The following is a 23,852-nucleotide window of genomic DNA, read 5'->3' on the forward strand; positions in this document are numbered from 1 at the left end:
ATGACTAGAATAGTCAATTTCTATCAACCCTCCACCCTCCTTTTTAGTTTAAAGGCTTCTCTACAGCCCTAGGTATATGATTCGCCAGGACATCAGGCCTGGCACAGTTTGGATGAAGGCTGTTCCATTGGTAGAGCTCCCTCTTTTCTTAATACTGGTGCCAGTGCCCCATGTATTGAAATCCATTTCTCCCACACTAATCTTTGAGGCACATATTCAATTCAAATTGTATTTATCCTCTGCCAATTTGCTTGTGACTCTTGTAGTTATCCAGAAATTATTACTGTTGCGGTTCTGCTTTCTAAATTAGTTTTTTATTGATCTCACTCCTTCAACAGAACCTTATTCTTAGTTGCACCTATGTCATTTTGCCCCCAAACTTGAAGGTCCTCTGAAGCCTGGCATCCACTCCTAACTCTGGCACCAGGGATGCAACACAGCACAGAACTGTGTTTAACTATGCTGTCCATTACTACAACTATATTACTTTCTGCTGCCCCATTTTTAATACCGCCCTGCACCATAGTGCCGTAGTCAGTTTGCTTATCCTCTCTGCAGTCTCTCATCTCGTCTGCACAAGCTTCAAAAACATCAAACCTTTTGGATATTTGCAAGGCCTGAGGCTCCTTCATTGCTACCTTCTGGATCCCCGTACCTGTTTCACACTCAGTCAACCTTCCTGTCCCTGAACATGGAACACATCTGAAGTATGTAACCTTATGGGTGTGACTGCATTCTTGAACAAAGTATTTAGGTAATGTTCCCCCTTCCTGATGTATCACAATGTTCAAATCACTGACTCCAGCTCATCACCTCTGAGCCATAATTCTTTTAGCTTATTGCTCACACAAGTATCCACCAGCTCCCAATTTCTAGAATAGCAACACATTGACTGAACTACTATCTTTATTTTGCTTTTATTTAAGTAATTAGATTTCAAGTTTAGTAATGTCACGATCAATTATCCATAGTTCTGTTGTGGAGTTTAATTAGTTATGTTGTAAATTTCATACAATGCTTGTATCTCCCCAGTGCTGGTTTAAACTACAGCCCCAGTTTGGTGGAAATAAAACTCATGAATCACCTACCTGCACACCTGATTAATGCTTCTGCATTTCAACTCTCATGTCTCGCTGTGGCAGGCTCCATCTTTTGGACCACTCCTTTTTGTAAAAAGCCAGAACGACAGTTCCTCTCTCACTGCACTAAATTCCCTCACTTACCAGATTCCTAGATTTCACTTCACTTCTTCCCCAATACCATTGTTTGTGTGACCTGGAGCTAGTTTGACTATCCATTCAATGGCCTTCTCCGAACAAGTGGAGAAATGAAATGCCTCCCACGATAGATTGTTGTGATGTGTTTCGTGGTCTTGGACTTAAGGCCACAGTCACACTTCAGGTCTTCCCTCATCATCCACTTATGGTGCAGGTGGCCTCATGGTTCATGTCGATTATGGATTTGAACGAGTGCTGTCCACTCAGGTAGGTTGAAGCCAGAGATCACTGTTGTTGAGTAAGTCATGAGGTGATAGTTCTTTATGCTGCACGCGTCCCACAATTCCATCCATCTGGATGGTTGATGATGGGTAATTTTCAGAGAGTTGATGACAAGCTAGTGCGTTAGTTCGTTGAGAACTCTGTCATTAAGAAGACGATTGAATGTCTGAAAGGCCCTTACTGATCTGAATAGAATGAAAATGCCATCAATCACATGATGCATCCGGTTTTTAGCATGTATGTAGTCCTGTGTTGTAGCTTCACCAAATTGACACTTCATTTTCAGGTATACCTGATGCTGTCCTTTCATGTCCTCCTGCACTCCTCATTAAACCAAAATTGATCCCCCTGCTTTGGAATGATGGATTTCCAGACAATGTGGTTATAGAGTGTGGTGGAATATAATGCTGCTGCTGCTGATGGCTGACAGGCTCATGGGTGCCCACATTTGTTTGCTAGTGTGAAGATTGGGCTTGGTTTCCCCCAAGGACTGTGCGACAATTACTTTTGCCACTACTGTCCTCTGTGACAGGTGGGTTGGTGAGGATAAGGTCAGGTTAGTAGTTTCCCCCCACATGTTGGTGTTCTCGCTATCCACTGCAGTCCCTAGTCCGGTTGCTGTGTCCTTCTACCCAGACAGCTTCGTTAGTAGTGGTACGTTTGATAATGGACATAAAAGTCTCCCATCCAGAGTACATTCTGTATCCTTGCTCTACTGTCGATGGTGTTCAACCAGGTGAAGTACTGAATCATCAGCTGAGGGAGGGAATGGTACATGGTAATCAGCTGGCGGTATCCTTGTTCATAGGACCCAAAGTCACTGTTGACGACTCTCAGGGTCGCACCCTTCGGTGTCGCCCTCTCTGGTCAATCTATCCTGTGTTGAGACAATACAGGATGGTATTGGAACAGTCTGTGATGTTGGCTATAGGTTATGATATGTGGGTAGGGGCAGCACAGTGGTGCAGTGGTTAGCACTGCTGCCTCTCGGCGCCGAGGTCCCAGGTTCGATCCCGGCTCTGGGTCGTTATCCGTGTGGAGTTTGCACGTTCTCCCCGTGTTGGCGTGTGTTTTGCTCCCACAACCCAAAGATGTGGATTGGCCATGCTAAATTGCCCCTGAATTGGAAAAAAAATAATTGGGTACACAAAATTTCCCCCCCAAAAAATGATATGTGACTATGACTGTGCCAGGTTGTTGTTTGACGAGACTGAGGAACAGCTCTCCAAATTTTGCCACAAGTCCCCAAGTTACTCCTGTTCCTTTGTTCTTAATGGTCTGACCTAATTGTTTACAATTGCACTTGGTCATTGTTAAGTTGGTTGGTGCTGAGTGAAGTAATTATGTGTCTCCCTCAGTTTAAAAATGTATTTTGTCTCTTTGTTGTAGTTGAAGGGGTACTCCCGAACTGGGCACGTTCACATTTCTATAACTTGGAACGTTATGTTGCCAGCAGCATCTGTTACTAATGAGAGGTTTACTATTCTGTGGATCAGAATGAGTTCAGTTGGGTATTCAAGGAGAAGCAAGTTTCATGTGGGAAAGGAAGAAATGTCTCCTTGATAGATGACTCCATCTACCAATCCATCACTGTTGCAAATTAAAATAGCATTTTCTTAGGCAGCTGCAAAAAATTGCATGCCCATCGTTAGCTCAATAGTCCATTGTTTTTTTGTGTATTGAATATTTAAAGCTTAAGAAATGGGATGTGATCTGTTTTTCATAACCTACTGTCAGATTCTGATTACAAACATTTTAGTGAAAATAATAAAGCCTCAAACATTCTCCGGGGAACATAATTCAAGTTTCAAAAAAAGAGAATGTGGTGGTTGCACACAAGCACAATTTACTTTGTGGATACTGAACAGAACTGAATACGGATGCTTTGTGTCGATGACAGAACCCTCCCTTTTCATCAAGTATTTTTCTGACCATTTAATCATTATTTCTGCCTGACATCGCTCTTGCCCCTTATAACCAACCCATACTTTAACCACACCCCCTCCCCCAAAGTAATTTGAATACAGATTTTCTGGATGTCTCAAAGCCCCAGTACATCATCTTGTTTAGATTGGGGTAATGGAACAGCAGCTTGTGAACTGTGTTTGTGTCTGAGCTCCGACAAACTGAAAATTCACACCATGTCTGATTTCAAAGCCTAGCCAGCACAGTCTTATTAATACCAGTGATCAATCTTTTCTGATTTGGACCTGTTTGAATTACGTAGAACTGGCAGATTTGTTGCTAGTTTTTCCTTGGTATCTTTGCTTCATTGCTAGATAAATTCGAACCTAGAATCCAAAACTTGAATCTGTTAGTATCGGGGTGCAGATTGATGGATTTAAACGTGATCTTTGCCCTCTATGATCCCTATTTATCCTACAAAGAGAAAAAGTCTGAATATATCTGATCTACATTTGAGTAATAATTTTATTTGTGCATTATGCCTCTCGACTGTTTTTGATCTTTAAATTGCATCAAAAGGGAGTACCAGCCGATTCAATGTGATTTACATTCATCAGAGGGAACCTAAATATGTAACTGGAGAAAGAACTAGAAGGGTGAGGTAGGGTGGGAAGAGGGTGCTGGTGTGGAACACAAACAAGCATGGACCAGCTGGTTTGACTGGCTTATTTCTGTGCAGTAGGTCCTATGGGCAGGATTTTAAATTTGGGGGTAGGAACCTCATATCCGGACAATTTCTGGACCCCCACCGCTGATGCAACTTTTCTCACGTGACATATTCACAGAATGTAAATACCATCTTCAGCCAGCAGTATTGAATAGGTGACCTATTTCTGCCTCCTCCTGAGGTCCTAGCATCGGAGATGCCACTCTGCAGCCAATATAATTCATTCTACATGATATCAAGAAACAGCTGATACAGCAAAGGCGATGTTCCAATATCGGGGCTGTTTAGCACAGGGCTAAATTGCTGGCTTTGAAAGTAGAGTGAAAGTAGACCAAGCAGGCCAGCAGTGGACAGCACGGTGGCGCAGTGGGTTAGCCCTGCTGCCTCACGGCGCCGAGGTCCCAGGTTCGATCCCGGCTCTGGGTCACTGTCAGTGTGGAGTTTGCACATTCTCCCCGTGTTTGCGTGGGTTGCACCCCCACAACCCAAAGATGTGCTGGGTAGGTGGATTGGCCACGCTAAATTGCCTCTTAATTGAAAAAAAATGAATTGGGTACACTAAATTTATTTTTTTTAAAAAGCAGGCCAGCAGCACGGTTCGATTCCCGTAACAGCCTCCCCGAACAGGTGCCGGAATATGGGTTTTTCACAGTAACTTAATTTGAAGCCTACTCGTGACAATAAGCAATTTTCATATCATTTCATTTCATTCCCAGCAATAGTACTGAAGACTTGTGCTAAGCCAAGCTGTTTCAGTACAGCTACAACACGAGCATCTATGGCAATTTGGAAAACTGCCCAGGTATGTCCTGTGCACAAAAAGCAGGACAAATCCAACCTGGCCAATTACCAGCCCATTAGTCTACTCTCGATCATCAGCAAAGTAATGGAAGATGCCATCGACATACTATCAATTGGCAGTCAGCAATAACCTGTTTAAGGCAGAGATGAGAGGAATTTCTTCTCTCAAAAGGTAGTGAATCTGTGGAATTTTCAAACGCAGAGGGTTATGGAGTCATGGTGCGTCATTAACAATGTTCACAGCCGAGATGGACAGATCTTTAATCAGTAAGTAAATCCGAGGGTAATGGGGATAAGGCAGGAAAGTGGAGTTTAGGATTAGCATATCAGACCAGTCATGATCTCATTGAATAACAGAGCAACTCGATGGGCTGAATGGCCTGCACTTATGTTTTATAGTCTCACAGACAATCAGTTTGGGTTCTGCCAGGTTCACTCTGCTCCTGGCCTTACTGCAGTCCTGATCCAACCATGGGCAAAAGCGATGAACCCCTGAGGTGAGGGGAGGGTGACTGCCTTTAGCCTAAGGACGGCATTTGATCAAGCATGGCAGCAAGGCGCCCAAGCAAAACGGCAACCATTGGAAATCCGAGAAAACTCTCCACCGGTTGGAGTCATACCTAGCAGAAAGGAAGATGGTTATGGTTGTTGGAAGTCAGTTTTCTCTGTCCTGAGATAATGCTGCAGAGGTTTGTCTGGGTTTTGTCCGAGACTTCTGGTGGCAGGGATGTGCTGAGCAGTTGCAGGAAAGGTTTCCTCTTGGAAATTCCCAATGAAGTACTTTTAATGAAAGATTAGCCGCAAAGGCGGCAAAAAAAACCACCCTCCCCTGAAAGCCACCACATACCCAAAGATGTGCCTTTGAACCAACAAAAAAGGTTGAAGAGAAATAAGGGTAGCAAGAGCTAGGAAGGAAATGACGTGACAGCGGCCATGAGGAAGATGCCGGAGAGCACAGATCCACCGATAGAACGCCAGCTTATCCACTTATATGGCCAAGAATGGAGGTCCTAACACAGGAGTTCCCAAAAACACAAAGTAACGATGGCAGCGTTAAAGTTGGCAGTAGCAAACACCTTGGCCCCCTGCAAAGAGGTGCTGGAGAGAATGGAGCAACGGCTGGAGGTGCAGGAGGCAATGATGCTAGAACTTGAGAGGGCGGCCACTGATCAGGGAGACTAGGAATTCTGCATTGAGTAACTCGCCTCCTGATTCTCCAAAGCCTGTCCACCATCTACAAGCAAATATCAGAGGTTTAGTGGCATACCCTCCACTTACCTGGATGAATGCAGCTCCAGCAACACTTGAGAAGCTGGACAGCATTGATAAAACAGCTCGCATGGTTGGCACACTATCCACCACCTTAAAAGTTCACTTCCACCACCACCAACGTACGGGTGACAGACGTGTGTAGCATTTACAAGATGCTCTACAGCAACTCATCATGACAGCAGCTTCCAAATCCACAAACTCTTATCACCTTAATGGGCAAGGGTGGCTATGCATGGGCACACCACCATTTGAAAGTTCCCCTCCAAGCCACACACATTCCTGACTTGGAAATATATTGCCGTTCCTTCAATGTCACTGGGTCAAAATCCTGAAACTTCTTTCCTAACAGCACTCTGCATGTACTTACACCAAATGAACTGCAGTGGTTCAAAAATATGGCTCACCATCTTCTCAAGAACAATTAGCAATGCCCTATAAATGCTGGTGTAGCTTGTGGTGCCCACATCCTGTGAAAGAACAGAATACTTAAAAAAGGAAATGGCCAAATTGGGGGTGGAAGCGGATTGGTGCCCAACTATTTGGTCAGGGTGTCTCCAGAAGGTGGGAGCCATGATGAGGCCTGCCAGTGCCTTGCCAAAGAGAGGAGGCAGAACCTTGGGAGGGCCAGCAGCCTAATTGTGCAGAAAGGTGGTGATCATGTGAGAGGTAATTCAGACATGATCTCCCAGGTCCCAATACTTCTTCATAAAAGAATCCTTTCACTTCACCCCACTTTGAACTAAATAGCTGTGCACTAACATGTTTGGGTTTGTTGAGTTCATATTTGAAAATTGGATTCTTGTCCTCCTCGGACAGTAAATCAGCTCCTTGAGTTTAATAGTCCGTTAATTGGAGGCGAACGGGTTCCCTATTTTTTACCCACTTTTGCCCACCCTCAAATAATTGTCCTGCAGACATTGGGATTCAGTTAAACTCTGCAAGAATGAGATTTTTAATAGTGGTCATTTCTCACTGGCATTTTAAAATCCACCCCTTTAATTTAAGAACACTTTGTTTTGATGTTCAACAGTGGTTGTCCAGTCAATGGGTTGAATTCACAGCCTAATGTAGATGAGGCTGCAGCATGCTTATTATTTTCACATTTTATATCGTGTTACTAGCAACTTTCAAATTTTTTTTTTTTACTCAATGCCAAAATATGTCAGAAAGTCACAATATTTAAATATGAGTCTGGGTCTTGAATGGGCAATGCCTCTTTATAGCACAAAGTATTTCCGTTTTAAAAGATCAACTGTTCGGATAGTGCAGTGTTACATCAGTATTATCAATGGTCTATGTGTTGTTTCTCATTGGGTGATAGTCATGCTAGTAAGCAGAGTATCCTTATCGATATATGTATAGAATGAAAGTTTTAAAATGGGCTTGGAACAGCAGCTATAATACATGTATATGAAAGCAAATTACTGTCGATGCTGGAATCTGAAACAAAACCAGAAAATACTGGACAATCTCAGCAGGTTTGACAGCATCTTGGGAGAGAAAAGGGAGCTAACGTTTTGAGTCTGGATGACTCTTTGTCAACTTAATACATACAGGTATTTACGTTGGCCTGGTTAGTGGTAATGCAGTGAAGTGTTGTTTTTGATTTTCTTTTCAAAAGTAAGTTTAATTGAAGAATTGAGTAGTCTGCATCTAGACTTTGAGTTTTCTATACAAGTTTTGCAGTTTAACCTGCAACTATTTTAAAATTGGATACATGCAACTCTGACTTATGGTTGATGTTGATACTGATAGTAATTGCCTCTGTTCTTTTCAGCAAGTGAAGAATGCACTGAAGTATACCCTGGGTTTTGTGTTTGTCTGTTCCATCCTTCTTTTAATTGGGTAAGTTTATTAGAATGAAATAGAATTTTTGTTTGCTGTGTGGAGGTGTTTGAAATGTTAAATTGCAAGCTAAATGTATTGTATTATTTTCCCCCTTCCTCACCTCAATAATTTCAAATTTAGCGGCTTAAGGAATAATCGGACTACAATTGCAGCATCTGTGCAAAGCAAAACTATAGCACGCTCATTTTGTGCCTCGCCTTTCTCAGAATTGCCCCACACCATTCCTTGTGAAATGAAGACACTTGATGCTGACAAATGTGGCAGCCAATTTTCTCAAGTTCCATGGACAAACCCAGATATTTCGTTCCTGGTAATGTTCACTGAAGTAGGTTTGTTGACCAGGGTAATAGGAGAGCTGTCTGTTCTTCTAAATGTTGTGCAGATTGAGCGAGCAAACAATCTTGGTTTAATGCCTGATATGGAAGATGACACTTCCAGCATTGCCTGGATTATGTACAACATTATCTGGATTATGTACTAAAATTCCATGTGCAGAGGAAACAGGGTGGGGCTCAATTATCAAAATCAAGTGGCTGCATAATCTGTGAGCCCAGTGCTCAACAGGATTTGTTTTGATCACCTATTAAGTCCTTTTGTGTGTATTCAAACGGTAAATGGAATTTACCTCAAGAGGAAAAGTATTGATCAAGGTGCCCTGGATATATGTAAAGCAGAATATTCATGGGAGGCAGAACATGTCAGTACATGCAAGAGGAAACCATACATTTCGCTGAAAGAAGTGACTCTGAGATAGGAGTCAGACGCCAGTATAATATTTTTAATTTTCGCGACCTGCTAGTTTCTGGTTCTGTACATTCTTTCTGTCGTTGTACCACCGTAGTAAAGGCTGAGTCAGCACAATAACGTTATGCAGACAAAGTGATTTTCTTCTTTCCTCGGATGTAGCTGACGGTGCTCAGAAACAAATACAAGGCAGTAAGTAGTTCTCTTCCTCCAGTATCCCATTCCAGGGAAGTGTCAGACCAGTCCTTAGTGCCCTGTCTGCAGCAATGCAGCTGAGTTCAGGATTTTAGGTGAAAATCTACCTCAAATATTTTAAACCTAATCCATCCTTGGGCTCAATTTGCTGTACCTTCCATTTCCTTTTCACATGCAACAGTATTGATTAATGCTTATCTAATACCATTGTGTTCATGTAAGTAGCTTCCGCTATCTATTTCTTCCTCCTCTCCAAGAGGATACAATAAAACTGTTTAAGATAATGCAATAACATTTTATTAAAAACAAGTTTTAACTGAGATTCATTTATTTGCCTACTGACAAATGTATTAGTTTAATTAAATTTACTGTTATGATACCCTGGGCTAGTGCCCAGTCAATTCAAGCCCCACAGACCTCAGAGTCCCAACATAAGTGAATTAACAAATAATTTGTCTATAGTTTCTGAGATCTTTGACTCTTGACTGCCTCTTGACTACATAATGATTTACAGCACCATATTTGTAAGTGAAACACACAAAAAACTTTATTTATAACAACAAGGGAGATAAGACATGCAATAATAATAATAGAATATTGGCCAGCTATTGGGGTCACTTTTAACCAATCAACTCTTTTTAACCCATCCAGCTTCATCTTCTCCCCTCACCTTCACATGGCTACCTTCAGCAACAAGTGCAGCTGAGGGTTTAATCCTTTCACAATTGTTCAACTTGAAAGGCACTATTTCTTGTGTGACTATCTTTACCACCTCATCAAAGTTTCCGTAATCGCAACCTTTATCTCTTATCAGTAATACAAAAAGACATGATTTGTGCTTCCCAGACTTCAATTTTGCTTCTCTATTTTCAGAATGTGGTACATTATTGGCTCTTATGAACTTTTTGGATTTTGTTATATCTGTGGATGCAGAACCACAAGGCTCTCCATCCGCCTTCCTCTTACCTTTTGAAAGGGATTGAGTGCCAATCACCACCTCCCTTACTATCTGCTTTGGTTATCACGAAGCGGGGCTGTAAACCTTCAAAAGGATATGAGCCAACCAGCCGCTTGTTTGGTATCGCTTTGCAGTGCTTACTGTCCATATCCTGACTAACTGAGGCTGTGCTGTCAGTTATCCTTTCCTTCAAAGCAAGCCTGCTCTGAGAACTTCTTTCAGCTGGAGAGAATGGCAATGGGTTTACTGCAAGAGGCTGTAATGAATTATGTTTAGTAAAGTCCGAGTCACTTTCCTCTTGCTGTTTTCTAACTCCTTTCCCAGCTTTGGAAGAATTGCTTGCCAATTATTCAAGTTCCAATAGTGGCAGATCTATTCTGTAGCAACTGTTTGTCATCACTTCATAATCAGGACAAAAATCAAAGTCAAAACTCTCGCCTGACTCCTCCCTGCCAATACTCTTGTAACAGCTGTTTACCAGTACCTCATAATCAGACCAAAAACAAAGTCAAGACTCTTGTCTGACTCTTCATCCTTATGGTCACCTTCAGTCTGAAAATTCTCAGAAGTTAGTTCGCTACCAGTGTCATGTGATCAACAGCATTCAGCATCTTCTTCCTTGAGTCATTCACTGCCCAATGCGTTTTCCTGACTCCCATATGTCTTACTGTTGGCATCACAGGCTAACTGCGGTACTTCCTTCAGACTCTCTGTAACCATGGGTGAAGCTACAACCTTCACTCCGCTAAATCATTCCCCAAAATTAAGTCTAACCTTTCCACCGGGAGTTCCTTAACCAGTCCAACAATTACTGGACCTGACACTAAATCACACTCCAATTGCACTTTATACAGTGGAACTGGGATACAACTTCCACCTATCCCATTCAAAAATACCTCCGCTTTCACTGAGCTCTCTGGAGGAAAAACAAATTCTTCTTCAGCACAACAGTTTGAGTAGCCTCTGTGTCCTGCAAAATTGTTACTGGCTTGGCTACATCAGTTGAGGAAAATGGGGTGACCTTCCCCTTAGACACAAAACCGGCATATCTCTCATCTATGTCATTCCCTACACCCAGTGTTTACCTCAGGTTTCCTAAATCCAGGTAATAGTATTCTCTACTTTCGCCCCCTTTTCAGAATCCTCCCTATGAATCCCCACAAGTCCTATGGGCCTCCTTACAGCTAGTATTTTCTTCAAATTTAAATGTTGAGCAATCGCTTCAATTACCTCTGCCTTCTTAGCTGGTATAACCAATTTTAATTCCCTTGCCAATTCGACTAGCGGGTCTTTGCGAAGCTCCAAAGTTAAGTCTTTCACCTGAAGAAAATGCTTATCTAGAGCCATCCTGTTATATTACCACAAACCTGACGTCTCTTTTAATTCACGCTGTAACTCGAATTCGCCATCTAACGTTTCAAATCCCGGACGAGCCACCAATTTATGTTACGGCACCTTGGTCAGACCAAATCATGCGGGGATGGGGTTTCAGTCATCGTTCAGATACAAAAGTTGTGAAAGCCAAAAAGCAACAGAAAATGAAGGGAAAACGCATGGGAAACCAGGTTTAAACAGGACAGACAGACACATTACACTTCTGAAAATCAAACATGACAGCAGTTTAGTAGCATTAAGTAGTGAGTAGATGGACACCACTCTGTTAAATGTCTTACATATAGTTAGATTATCTGAACTGGACTATCCCAAATATTGAAACAGATCAAATTTTATTTGGTAAATGTCGATCTGCAGGATCCCAAGAATACACATGAAATGAAATGAAAATCGCTTTTTTTTTAACAGCCAATTTAATTGAGGTATTTTTGGCATTGTAAACAGTAACAATATGCATTAGTGTGCAGATACCAATTACAGAAAACATAGTGCAAATAACAGTACCACTCTCGCAGATAGACCCGCCTATTCTTCCCCCCTACTCTACACTATTCTTACCCCCCCCACTGCCCCTGCTGACGATTAGTTCCCCGCAAAGAAGTTGATGAATGGTTGCCACCTCCGGGCGAACCCCGATAATGATCCTTGTAAGGCGAACTTGATTTTTTCCAAGCCGAGAAAGCTTGCCATGTCCGACAGCCATACTTCGGTCTTTGGGGGCTTTGAGTCCCTCCAGGCCAGCAGTATCCATCGCCGGGCTATCGGAAGAAAAGGCCACAACGCAGGCCTCTATCCCTTCCTGTACTCCCGGGTCTTCCGACACCCCAAAAATCGCCACCTCTGGACTCATCGCCATCCTTGTTTTCAGTACCCGGGATATTACATCCGCAAATCCCTGCCAGTATCCCCTGAGTTTTGGACACGCCCAGAACATGTGGACGGTTCGCTGGTCCTCCCCCACATCTAGCACACTTGTCCTCCAGCCCAAAGAATTTGCTCATCCGGGCCACCGTCATGTGGGCCTGGTGAACCACCTTGAACTGAATCAGACCGAGCCTGGCACATGTTGCGGTTCCTCCCCCACCAGCTTCTGCAGCATGTCAGCCACATATGCCGTGGCATCCACTCAATCGGCCCCCTCCGGGAGCCCAATGATTCTCAGATTCTGCCGGCGAGACCTATTTTCCAGGTCCTCCAGCTTGTCCATCAGCCTTGCTTGCAGCTCCTTCAACTTACTCGCCTGCTCTTCCACTGTCTTCTCCAGTGCCTGGACCTTCTTATCCTGAGAATCCAGCCTCTGGTCAAGTCGCCCCACCGCTTTCTGGAGCGGTTCCAAATTATCCCGCTTCAGTGCTGCGAAGCTCTCTTTCATGACCTGCAGCATGTTGTCCAGTGCTGCCTGGACCGTCCGTTCATCGGCCATCTTTCCTCCCACTTGAGCTTCCACACCACTTTGTTCATCCCCTTCTTCGCCTGTTTTCGCTCCCTTCTGCTCCTTAAGTCCATACAACTCTGTATGGATTCAGATCTAGAGTGCTATTGCTTTTCTCTCCAGCACTCAAAAGTTGAAAAAAGTCGGGGAAAAAGGTCTTAAAGTCAGACCGGAGCGAGAGCCACCAAATGTGCGACTTACTCCCTCATAGCCGCCACCGGAAGTCCCATGAAAATCGCTTATTGTCACGAGTTTGCTTCAATGAAGTTACTGTGAAAAGCCTCTAGTCGCCACATTCCCCTGTTCGGGGAGGCTGGTACGGGAATTGAAACGTGCTGCTGGTCTGCTTTAAAAGCCAGCGATTTAGCCCAGTGTGCTAAACCAGCCCAATGAAATGAATGTTGCTTAGTCACAAGTAGGCTTCAAATGAAGTTACTGTGAAAAGCCCCTAGTCGCCACATTCCGGCACCTGTTCGGGGAGGCTGGTACGGGAATCGAACCGTGCTAGCCTGCCTGGGTCTGCTTTCAAAGCCAGCGATTTAGCACTGTGCTAAACCAGCCCCTGAGAGTTACTGGCTGTAGAAGTTTGGTAGTGTTATTAAAGAATGGAGGCGCAGAAAATAAAAATCAACCCAAAAAAGGGAAAATGGAAGGAAAGTTTAACAACTCTTGTCTGAATGCCACCTTTTCCAGTTGCATATTTCTCTGATCATATTGTGCCATGATTTTGATCCGTTAGAGCCACTATCCTGATTCCAGGTTTCACCCTGAATGGATGAATACCCTAAATATATGTATCCTGATTCCAGGTTTCACCCTGAATGGATGAATACCCTAAATATATGTATCATGGAAATTTCTGTTATATCTTTAGATCATGAGGTTACAAAATCCTGTAAAAAGAATATGACTGCAATGTGTAAAATTGTGCCACATTTTCAGTTTCTGAAACAGATGGAACATGTCCAGATCCCTGTTAGAGCTTCTGTACTTAATCACCTTTAATATTGCAACTGCGGTGATGCAAGAACAACATTTTTCTGTCATCCATCTGTTCTTGCAAACCTTGATTAATGGCTGCTGCCAGGTTAAGCCCCTCTATTTATTCTGCATGTTCAGCAGGCTACATTTATCTTGCATAGGTTTACTTCAGAAACATCTCCGTAAGCTCCCTTTTTTGATGTGCTATTTTGTTGCAATAGCTTATCCGATGGGTGATTGTTGGTGTAGTTAGAGTCTTTTAATTTTGTCTGCAATAACTTCAGACTGTGTCCCAACATTTCCTCTGTGCTGCACTACATGATGGTGAAGTGCAAGCCTCCCACAGCAAGCTTTTCATTGTGGCTTTGTTGCCAATGGGCAGTATATATAAGATGGTCATTAATAAGTCCAAGAGGGAATTCAGGACAATGTTCTTTACCCAGAGCTTAGTTAGTGGGTGGAATTTGCTATCACTTGGATCGCTTGACGTAAATAGCATAGATGCATTTAAGTAAAAGCTAATTAAGCACATAATGGAGAAAGCAATGATAAATAATGCCGATGGGATTAGAAGGAGGATAAGAGGTGGTCCATGTGGAGCTTAAACACTGGCATAAACTAGATGGGCCGAGTTGCCTGTTTTTGGACATTCTGTTTTGGGATGTATACTTTACTCATATCAGCTTGAATCCTATCTTATGATGCTTAATCAAGCTCTACAGCCTGTTGAATTGTGGCAGAAGTTATTTTGAGATTGAATACAATATTTTGAAATTTTGAACACAAATCAACTTTGATGCTGAGCAAGTAGGAAATTAGGAAGGTGAAACTACAACTTGAGGGAATGGTTCTGTCATCCACCTTTCAGTTAAGTATGGCACTTAAGAAAATTTTTCAAAAAGCATCCAGGATCGGAAATTTATAGAGATTTATAGGCGATACAAAACTCTGTGAACATGGACTAACAGATTCAAAAACAGCTTCTTCCCCGCTGTTACCAGACTCCTAAATGACCCCCTTATGGACTGAACTGATCTCTCCATGCACCTTCTCTACTGAGTAGGACTATACTCCGTATACGTCACCCGATGTCTGTGTCTATGTATTTACATTGTGTATTCATCGTATATCCTATGATTTTCATATGTGGAACGAGCTGCTTGGACTGTACGCAGAATAATACTTTTCACTACCTCGGTACACGTGACTAATTCTAAATCCAATCAAATCAAATTTGAAAGCTCAATTTCAAACCAGTGAAGTAGAAGTTGAAGTCATGCTCTGCAGTTTACAATGCACACAGTAACATGATGGGTGTAGATGTAGGTTATCATTTTGCAGTTTCGCCCCAAGAGAACTGTCCGTAAAGTTAGTCCTGTTACTGAAAAAGGACCTTAGGCTTTTCGACTTCTAGTTTGCGAGCGGAGCGGCCGCAAAAAAACGGGGCTCCCGCAGGACATCGAAGTCGGGGCTTTTTTCAGGGGGTCTCTGCAACGGGAGGAGGTGGGAAGGGGAAAAAAAAATCCTAACTCCCGCGAAATCGGTGGCAGGGGAACTGGGCCCTCAGCAGTGATCCGGCGATCCGGCGGCAGCAGCAACGGCAACAAACACCCCCCCCCCCCCCCCCCCCCCAACGGCACCAGAGCGCAGAAGTAGCGGCCCGGACCGAAGCGGGGCCGAGCCTGCAGAGACGAGGGAGCGGAGGAGTGCCCAACGACCTAAACCCCCCCCCCCCCAAGCAGGAGAGCGCAGGGTACGATGAGCGGTGGCCCGGACCAAGCAGCGGGGACACAGCAGCGGGGACCGAACCCCCCAAACCGGCAGTGACCACCATGAGGCAATAACAAAGAGGCCTCTCTCTCTCTCGACACTGGGTGAGTGAGGATAAAAGAACTTTTGCAAAAACAAAATTCTGAAAAGAAAATTTTTAAAGGGGGGGGGAGGAAATATTATTTTTTTTTTTCTTTTTGCACTCTTTTTCCCTCACCCAAAACAAGCCCACCTGAGAAGAGTTTTATAAAAGAGAAAAAATAAAGTGGTAAAGGAGAGAAGGGAGGAGAGAAGAAAAAGGGAAGAAACAAAAAATAAATAGGGGGTGGAAAAGGGGGGAGAAGAAAAGAAGAAAGGGAAGGGGGAGAAAAAAATGCCAGAAGGGAGCCAAAGCAGACCAAAGGCAGACGGGGCAATGGGCGATCCAGTTCAGACGAGCGAATCAGCGCACGAAGCGCGGAATGGAAGTATCGCCGCATCAAAAAGAGCTGGACAGACAGGTGCCCTCACCCCCGGGGCAAGGGGGGAGCTGGAACTGGAAGGCAGCCTTTGACGAGGCGCTGAGGGAGCATCAGCAGGTAAACAAGGCAGAGGCGAAGGCAGACATAGAGGCCGCAGTGCAGGCAGCAGTGGCCAGGGCCCTGACACAGGTGCAGCAGGCCCTGGCCAGATTTGAGGAGAAATTGGATGCCCAAGGGGAGAAACTGGAAGCCCAGGGGGCGACCATTAAGGAGCTGCAGAAAGCAGCGACTGACATGAGCGACCGGGTCACGGCCCTGGAGAGGGAGGTGGCGAGACTGGGCACAAAACAGGGGAGCCTGAAGGGCAGAGTAGACGACCAGGAAAACCGCTCGAGAAGGCAAAATGTCAGGATAGTGGGCCTGCCAGAGGGGATCGAGGGTAGAAATCCCACAGCATACGTGGCCAAGATGCTGGTCAACCTAGTGGGGAGGAAAACCTTTCCCAACCCACCAGAAATGGACTGAGCACATCGGTCGCTGCACCCGAAGCCCAAGGCAGGAGACCACCTGAGAGCAGTCATAGCTAAACTGCACCGGTACCAGGATAGGGAAACAATCCTGCGCTGGGCCAGGAAAAATAGAGCCTGCAATTGGGAAGGACACGCCATTAGAATTCATGAGGATATTGGGGCAGATCTAGCCAGGAGACGGGCAGAGTTCAATAGAGCGAAAGCAGCTCTTCACAGGGGCGACGTGCGTTTTGGTATGCTGTACCCAGCAAAACTCTGGGTCACATACCAAGAAAGAGAATACTTCTTTACAGCCCCCGCTGAGGCAAACAAGTTTGTCGAGGAACACGGGCTGGAAAACCACCAGCGAGGGTAGGGATGAGGGGCCCCTGGCAAGGGGCAACAACATGCCGACGGGGGGCCGGGGTGTGAGGCAATGCCATCCCACGCCATGGCAAGAGCACCCTGAACAAAGAGCAAATCACTGCCCGAGGGTCCGCTCCAGGTGGGAAGCCAGGCCCCAGCACGAGGGAACGAGAGTAGTGGAGAAGGGAGAGCAAGCGAGAGGGGTGCAGGGTAGGATGGGGGAAGAGCGGGCAGAAAACCGCAGAGGCCAGGCAGGGGAGAAGCGAGACAGTAACACCGTACTAGCAGGAAAGCTAGCGCCGGGGGCAAGCAACAAAGCAGGGCTGCAGCGCGCCCCCAACAGGGGGGAAGGCGCCAGGCAGGGGGTGGGGGGGGGGACCACCCATCAGAGTTGGGAGAGCAAACGAGGCAGGAACGGGGAAAGAGGGACAAAGGAGGGGTATACGGGGGAGGAGGGAAAAGGGAGAGACTGGGGGCGGGGAGTACACAGGGAGCGAGGGACCGGGGAGGAGGGATGCAGGGCAGGAGGGACAAACGAGGCTAGAAAAGGAACAGGGCTACAAAGTGCCACAACCAAGGGCTCGATACAAAGAACCGCTGCAAGCACCCACCCAGTACGGTCTCTGGGCGAAGGGAGACCCCAGAGTGCAGGGGACTACCCGCGTGGCGGACGCACAGGGGGCAGCCATGGTGGGTGCCCCCGGGACAAAGGGAAACCCCGGAACGCAGGGACCCGACCGCGTGGAGAGCAGCGACAGCGGCCATCCTGGACGGCCCCCAAACACAGGGAAACCCCGGAGGGCAGGGGCGCGTCCACCAGATAAGTATGGTTAATCCCACAGGAGCGAGGGGGTAGAAGCCCCCCACCAGGATAGTCACCTGGAACGTAAGAGGACTCAACGGCCCAGTGAAGAGATCCAGAGTCCTCACCCACCTCAGAAATATGAGGGCCGACATAGTCTTCCTCCAAGAGACGCACCTGAGGGAGCAGGACCGTCTGCGGGTAAAAAAGGGTTGGGTGGGACAAACCTACCATTCCTGCTATGGGACAAGGGCCAGAGGGGTGGTGATCCTGATCGGCAAGAGGACGATGTTTAAGGTGACAAAGACGGTTACGGACCCGGGGGGACAGTACGTCATGGTCAGCGGGGCCCTGGATGGGGCACCGGTGTTACTAGTCAACGTGTACGCAACCAACTGGGAGGACACGAGCTTCATAAAGAAGGCTATGGCAGAAATTCCAGACATAGCGACGCATCGATTAATCATGGGGGGGGACTTCAACTGTGTACAGGATCCAAAGACAGACAGATCAAACCCCAAAACGGGGAAAACCTCAAGCATGGCAAGGGAACTCAGTCACTTTATGGAGCAGATGGGAGCGGTGTACCCCTGGAGGTTCGCCCACCCAGGGGTGAAGGAATTCTCCTTCTCCCCAGTACACAACGTATACACCAGAATTGACTCCTTTGTGGTGGGGAAAACGGTGCTTCCAGGGATAGACAAGGTGGAATACTCCGCAATTGTGATATCAGACCACGCTCCACATTACATGGACGTGCGGCTAGAGACGGGCAGGGCCCAGTGCCCCACATGGAGGTTGGACGGTGCCTTACTAGCTGACAAGGCCTTCAACGAAAAGATAGCGCGGGCCATAGCAGAGTACACGGAGAACAACCAGAACGGGGAGGTCTCACCCTCTGCGTTCTGGGAAGCGCTAAAGGCCGGTCTAAGAGGGGAAATCATCGCTTTCAAAGCGCGAAGAGATAGGGAGGAAAGGGCGGCTAGGCAGCAGCAGGTCGACTCCATACTGGAGGTAGACCGTAAATACTCCGAGGCCCCGACCGTAGAGCTCCTGGCGGAGAGGAAAGAGCTACAAAGGAACTTTGGCCTGCTCTCCACCAGGAAAGCAGTGCACCAACTCCGCCAGGCACGTGGGACCCTGTACGAACACGGAGACAAAGCCAGCCGCCTGTTGGCACACCAACTGAGAAAGCAGGCAGCCACCAGAGAAATTTCACAAATCAGGGGTGCTCCAGTTCCCTTAATCATTTCCAGTTTATTGTCACAATTGTGGAGGAAAAGGAGTATCACCAATACTGCTGCAGTTAATGTGGTGCAGGAACACCCACAGTACTGTTAGGGAGGGAATTCTAGGATTTTGACCCAGCAACAGTGAAAGAATGGTGGTGTATTTCCAAGTCAGGATTGTGAGTGGCTTGGAGGGGAACTTGCAGTTGGTGGTGTCCCCATGTGTCTACTGTCCTTGTCCGTGTAGGTGGTAATGGTTGTGGGTTTGGAAGGTGCTGTCTGAGGAGCCTTTATGAGTTCCTGCAGTGCCAACTAAGTGCACTGCTTTGTCCTGGTGTCAAGCTCTTTGAGTGTTGTTGGAACTGCATTCATCCAGACAGGTAGAAAATATTCCTTTACACTCTTGACTTGTACATTGCGGACAGGCTTTGGGAAGTCAGGTGGTGAGTTACTCATCGCAGCATTCCAGCCTCTGACCTGCTCTTGTAGCCACAGTATTTATATGGCTAGCTCAGTTCGGATTCTAATTAGTGGCAATTCTCAGGATGTTGATAGTGGGGGATTCAACAATGGTCAAACCATTAAATATCAAGACGCAAATTATTAGATTCTCACTTGTTCAAGATGGTCGTTCCTTTGCACTTGTGTGTCCCAAATGTTACTTGCTACTTGCCAGCCCAAGCCTGAATATTGTCCAAGCCTAGTTGCATTTGGACATGGACTACTTAGTATCTGAGGAGTCACAAATGGTATAGAACATTGTGCAATTATCAGAGAATACCTCCACTTCTGACATTATGATGGAAGGAAGGTCATTGATGAAGCAGCTGAAGATGGTTCGACAAAGGACACTACCCTGATGAACTCCTACAGTGATGTCCTGGAGTTGAGTTGACTGAGCAGGTTATTGCTAAGCTGTGCTGCTTGATAGCACTGTTAAAACCCCTTCCTTCGCTTTATTGATGATCATGAGGAGATTGATGGGGCAGCAGTTAGCTTGGTTTATTGATCCTGCTTTTTGTTTACAGGGCATACGGGGCTGGTTTAGAACGGGGCTAAATCGCTGGCTTTGAAAGCAGACCAAGGCAGGCCAGCAGCACGGTTAAATTCCCATAACAGCCTCCCCGAACAGGCGCCGGAATGTGGCAACTAGGGGCCTTTTACAGTAACTTCATTTGAAGCCTTCTTGTGACAATAAGCGATTTTCATTTCATTTTCATTTCACTTAGGAAATTTTCCAATTTGCTGGGTAGATGCCAGTGTCGAAGCTGCACTGGAACAGCTTGGCTTGAGGGATGGCAAGTTCTAGAGCACAGATCTTCAATAGTATTGCCAGAATATTGTCAGAGCCCATAGCTTTTGCACTGTTCAGTGCCTTCAGCTGTCATGTGAAGTGAATTGTATTGCCTAAAGATTGTCTTCTGTGATGTTGGGGCCTTGTAGGAGCTCGAGATGGATCATCCACGTGGCACTTCTGGCTGAAAATGGTTGCAAATGCTTCAGCCACTTTCCTACTGTTTCTCCATATATCTGTACTATTTCGTCTTCAACTTTGAATGTACCCTGTTATTAATATTTATAAGGATGTTGCCAATGGAATATTTAATCAAATAGCTTCACCAAAAAGCAGATGTACCTGCATTCCTGGTGCTTTGCCATCCTCTGTTTAAAAATAGGCCTTGTATTTATCCTTGGAGAAAAATTATTTAGGTTTTTCCGGGACTATTACATTATTTTGCAAAATTATTTTATCATTGTAGCTAGTATAAAACTGGATGTTTATGAACAATGGATATTCCTTCTTAAATAATTCATGGATGGACACCTGCAGCAATTCTGTGGAATCTATTAAGTGTAACAAAAATAACTTGCATTCATATGGATTATTCCTTTCTGATATTTTCACCTAGTTCCTACATCCTTGATCAGTTAACTTGATTCTGCTTAGGTGCAACCTGTCCAGCCTATAAAAGTCCCATCTCCCCAGAGCCAATTTCAATGGCCCAGGAATCTAAAGACTTTCCTCCTGCGCTAAAGGAGGCTGGAAGGTTTGATTGACTTAGGCTGGAGCGAAGGAACATCCAGTGTGACCCTCACAATGAAAGTCAGTTTTGGGATTAGAAGCAGACCATAATAGCTTTGAAACTGGTTCTTTGAGGATTGAAGTTTCACTTAAGGGACAGAGTAACGAATAACCATGGCATGCGATTGTCTATGTTAAAAATCTCCTGGGTTATAATGTAGTTAGAGTGCAGATTACCTAATTTAGTGTTTAGCCACAGTTTTTAGCTTATTTGTTAGAGTAAAAGTCTTAATACTTGAAATCTTGTGTGATCCTTTCCAATCTGTAACTGGAAATTCCGATGTATTTGTAAAAGGGATCGCAGCACTGTCTAACAAACAATCCTGTTCTATACAGCAAATGTGGTCATTTCCTATTCCTCCTGCAGACCCCGCTCTTGTTCACACAAGCTGCAAGTACATCAAATTTGTTGAATAATTGCAAAGGCTGAGGCTCCCCATTTGTGACCACCTGGATTCCCATATCTGCTTCACCTGCAGTCACACCTTCCTTTCCATGAGCACAGACAAAATCTGAAATACCTGATCTAAGAGACACAACTGGCTCTTTGAACCAAGTGTCCAGGTAGCTTTTTCCTGCCTGATGCCTCACAGTATCTGAAACTCAGACTCCAACTCATCAACTCTGAGCTGTTGACACTTGTTGCTTGTTATGCTCTCCTTAATTTGCTCTGTTTTAATTACCTTTGCTCAAGAGTCACCAGGTATCTTTTTGATACCACCACAAGGTTCAAAACCGAATACTGATCAAAGACTCGATACACCAGTTAGTAAGTTTGAAATCAATGCACATTTATTTACACACACAGTCAATTACTACTCATACACAAACACTACTCACTAAACTACAACTACAAGGCCAAGATGAAGGTGAAGAAGAAGAGAGCGATCTGTCTTTGGGGACTCCTCTTTATACCCCAAAGGGGCTTGCCTTGAACTTGGCCCCAATTAATTGGACCATGTCCCAATCATTTGTATTGATTTCTCCAATAAAGGGGTTGTTGCTTGATCACTGGGTGGGTCCTAGGTGACCGTTGACCTGCCTTTGTTTTAGTCTCCACTGGCGCCGGGGAGTCTGCCCTGGTACCGATTGCTTAATTGTTTCTTTTTGGTCCCCGGAGATAGCTCATTACTATGCTAACGGCTTGTAGTATCGGTTTTGTCTGGGAGCTACAAGCTCCAATCCACAGGCAAATCTTGCACCTGCTTGTTTCCTTAGCACTGTCCAATTTTCCCTGTACCCTTTGCAAGTGTCCATTTTGAAATTGGGACGTGGCCACCCCAGGTGGCTACACACTTAATGCAGGTTGCCCTGGATTACTCTGGTGTCCAGAGCGTCCTTGTCCCGCAACTGCAATAATCATTGCCCTGCCATCTTTATTATGTTTTAATTAACTCATTAGGTTTCAAGTTAGTAATATTACTGAACAATTATCTGTGGTTATATTATGGAGTTTAACTAGTTACATGGTAAAATGAATACAATACTTGTATCTCCCCAGTATCAATGTAAACTACTGCCCCGGTTTAGAGAGAACAAATTCAAAACTCAGTAACCAGTCACCTACCTGCTCACTTAATTCATGTCTTTAGCTCTGAGATCCAGCTGTCTCTGGTTACCTCTTGGACCACAGAGCAGAAGAGTACCTCCTCCCTCATTTCCCAGAGTTAATCATTCAGTTGTCCTGCACTCCGACGAGCTGCCTATTTTGTGCGTCTTGAAAACCTCCGATATTTTATACTAGCTGACATTCCAGTGACCCGAGTCAGGTACTGCTGGTTAGAAAATCGCTCAGAACTAGTTACTTAATTAGCTAATTCTGCAGCTCCTTCACACCGGGAACTTGTTTACTGCTGACTAAGATCAAAGAAACAGTGATTTACTACTAAGTTAAATGCAAAATTGACTAGATTTTAGAAGGCGTTCAATCATTAAAATTACCTTACTTACCAAATTCTCAGTTAAGCATTCGCTCTCACTGGATTCAGCATATCTCCACCTCAGTCCTGCTTACATAAGCTTGTGTCTTCAAGAGGAAGTTGCCCATCCAGATCACTGAAATTTTCCCCCTATAGATGGGAAAAGATGGGGCAAATTGCCTAATCCACGGCTACAGAAAAATCTTGAAGTTCCTGGCATGTAGCTTCCAGTTGTTGAAAGAGGACCTCTTGTAGTACTCGATCTGTAATTATTCATACATTGATCACTGGAGAGAAATGATCCAATATCATGTCTAAAATTTCATTTGAAGTTTGAATCGTCAACCTCCTCTTGTTGTTTAATGTAAAAAAAAAACTACTGGCTTACTTTTTCCAGTTCCTGGGTAATTAATTTCCCACAGGGTTGTTTGAATTTAATATTTTTTTTAAAAACTACCCTTGTCGATCAGGCTAAGCTGCTAACCAGGTTCAAATTTTCTTCATTAATTGCCGCTTAATTAACTCCCCACTTGAGAATCAAGCATACCATTTTTCTTTCCGCAGCACACCAGTAGTTGATGTTTATTTTAAAAGTCATTTTCTCATCAAGATTCCCAATTAAAGTTTTAAATGATCTTCAAACCCGCACAGTTAGCACAATTTTTGATTATTTTTAACTTATGTTGGTGGGTTTGGTGAGACTTGGTTAGTCTGTTGCAAGGCAGCATATCTGCTCTTAGGTTTTGTTTTAAACCTGTTTATGGACAGTTTTAAAGTGTGCGATAAGCCACCTTTCTATGACAATGAAATCTTTCCAGTATTTAAGGTTACTTTCTAAAATAGAGATTTTTTTTCTTTGCAGTTTTAGTATAATTACAACCTGTTATGGATTAATACCCATTAAGGGTAGTTATGAGGGAAGGTTGGACCCACATGTGAATAGTAGATAACTGCCC

At 44.8% G+C, this 23,852-nt stretch overlaps 1 protein-coding gene across 2 annotated transcripts in view; it reads left to right on the forward strand.

Moving 5' to 3' along the window:
* lmbrd1 (LMBR1 domain containing 1) overlaps positions 1–23,852 on the forward strand; it is a 257,830-nt gene that overhangs the window by 84,509 nt on the left and 149,469 nt on the right. For both annotated transcript variants that reach the window (XM_038800685.1, XM_038800686.1), the window contains exon 5: positions 7,982–8,049. In XM_038800685.1, the coding sequence (XP_038656613.1) occupies positions 7,982–8,049 (68 nt within the window). The remainder of the gene's footprint in view (positions 1–7,981; positions 8,050–23,852) is intronic.

This window comes from Scyliorhinus canicula, chromosome 6 (assembly GCF_902713615.1).
Source record: "Scyliorhinus canicula chromosome 6, sScyCan1.1, whole genome shotgun sequence".
In the NCBI taxonomy this organism is placed as follows: Eukaryota; Metazoa; Chordata; class Chondrichthyes; order Carcharhiniformes; family Scyliorhinidae; genus Scyliorhinus; species Scyliorhinus canicula.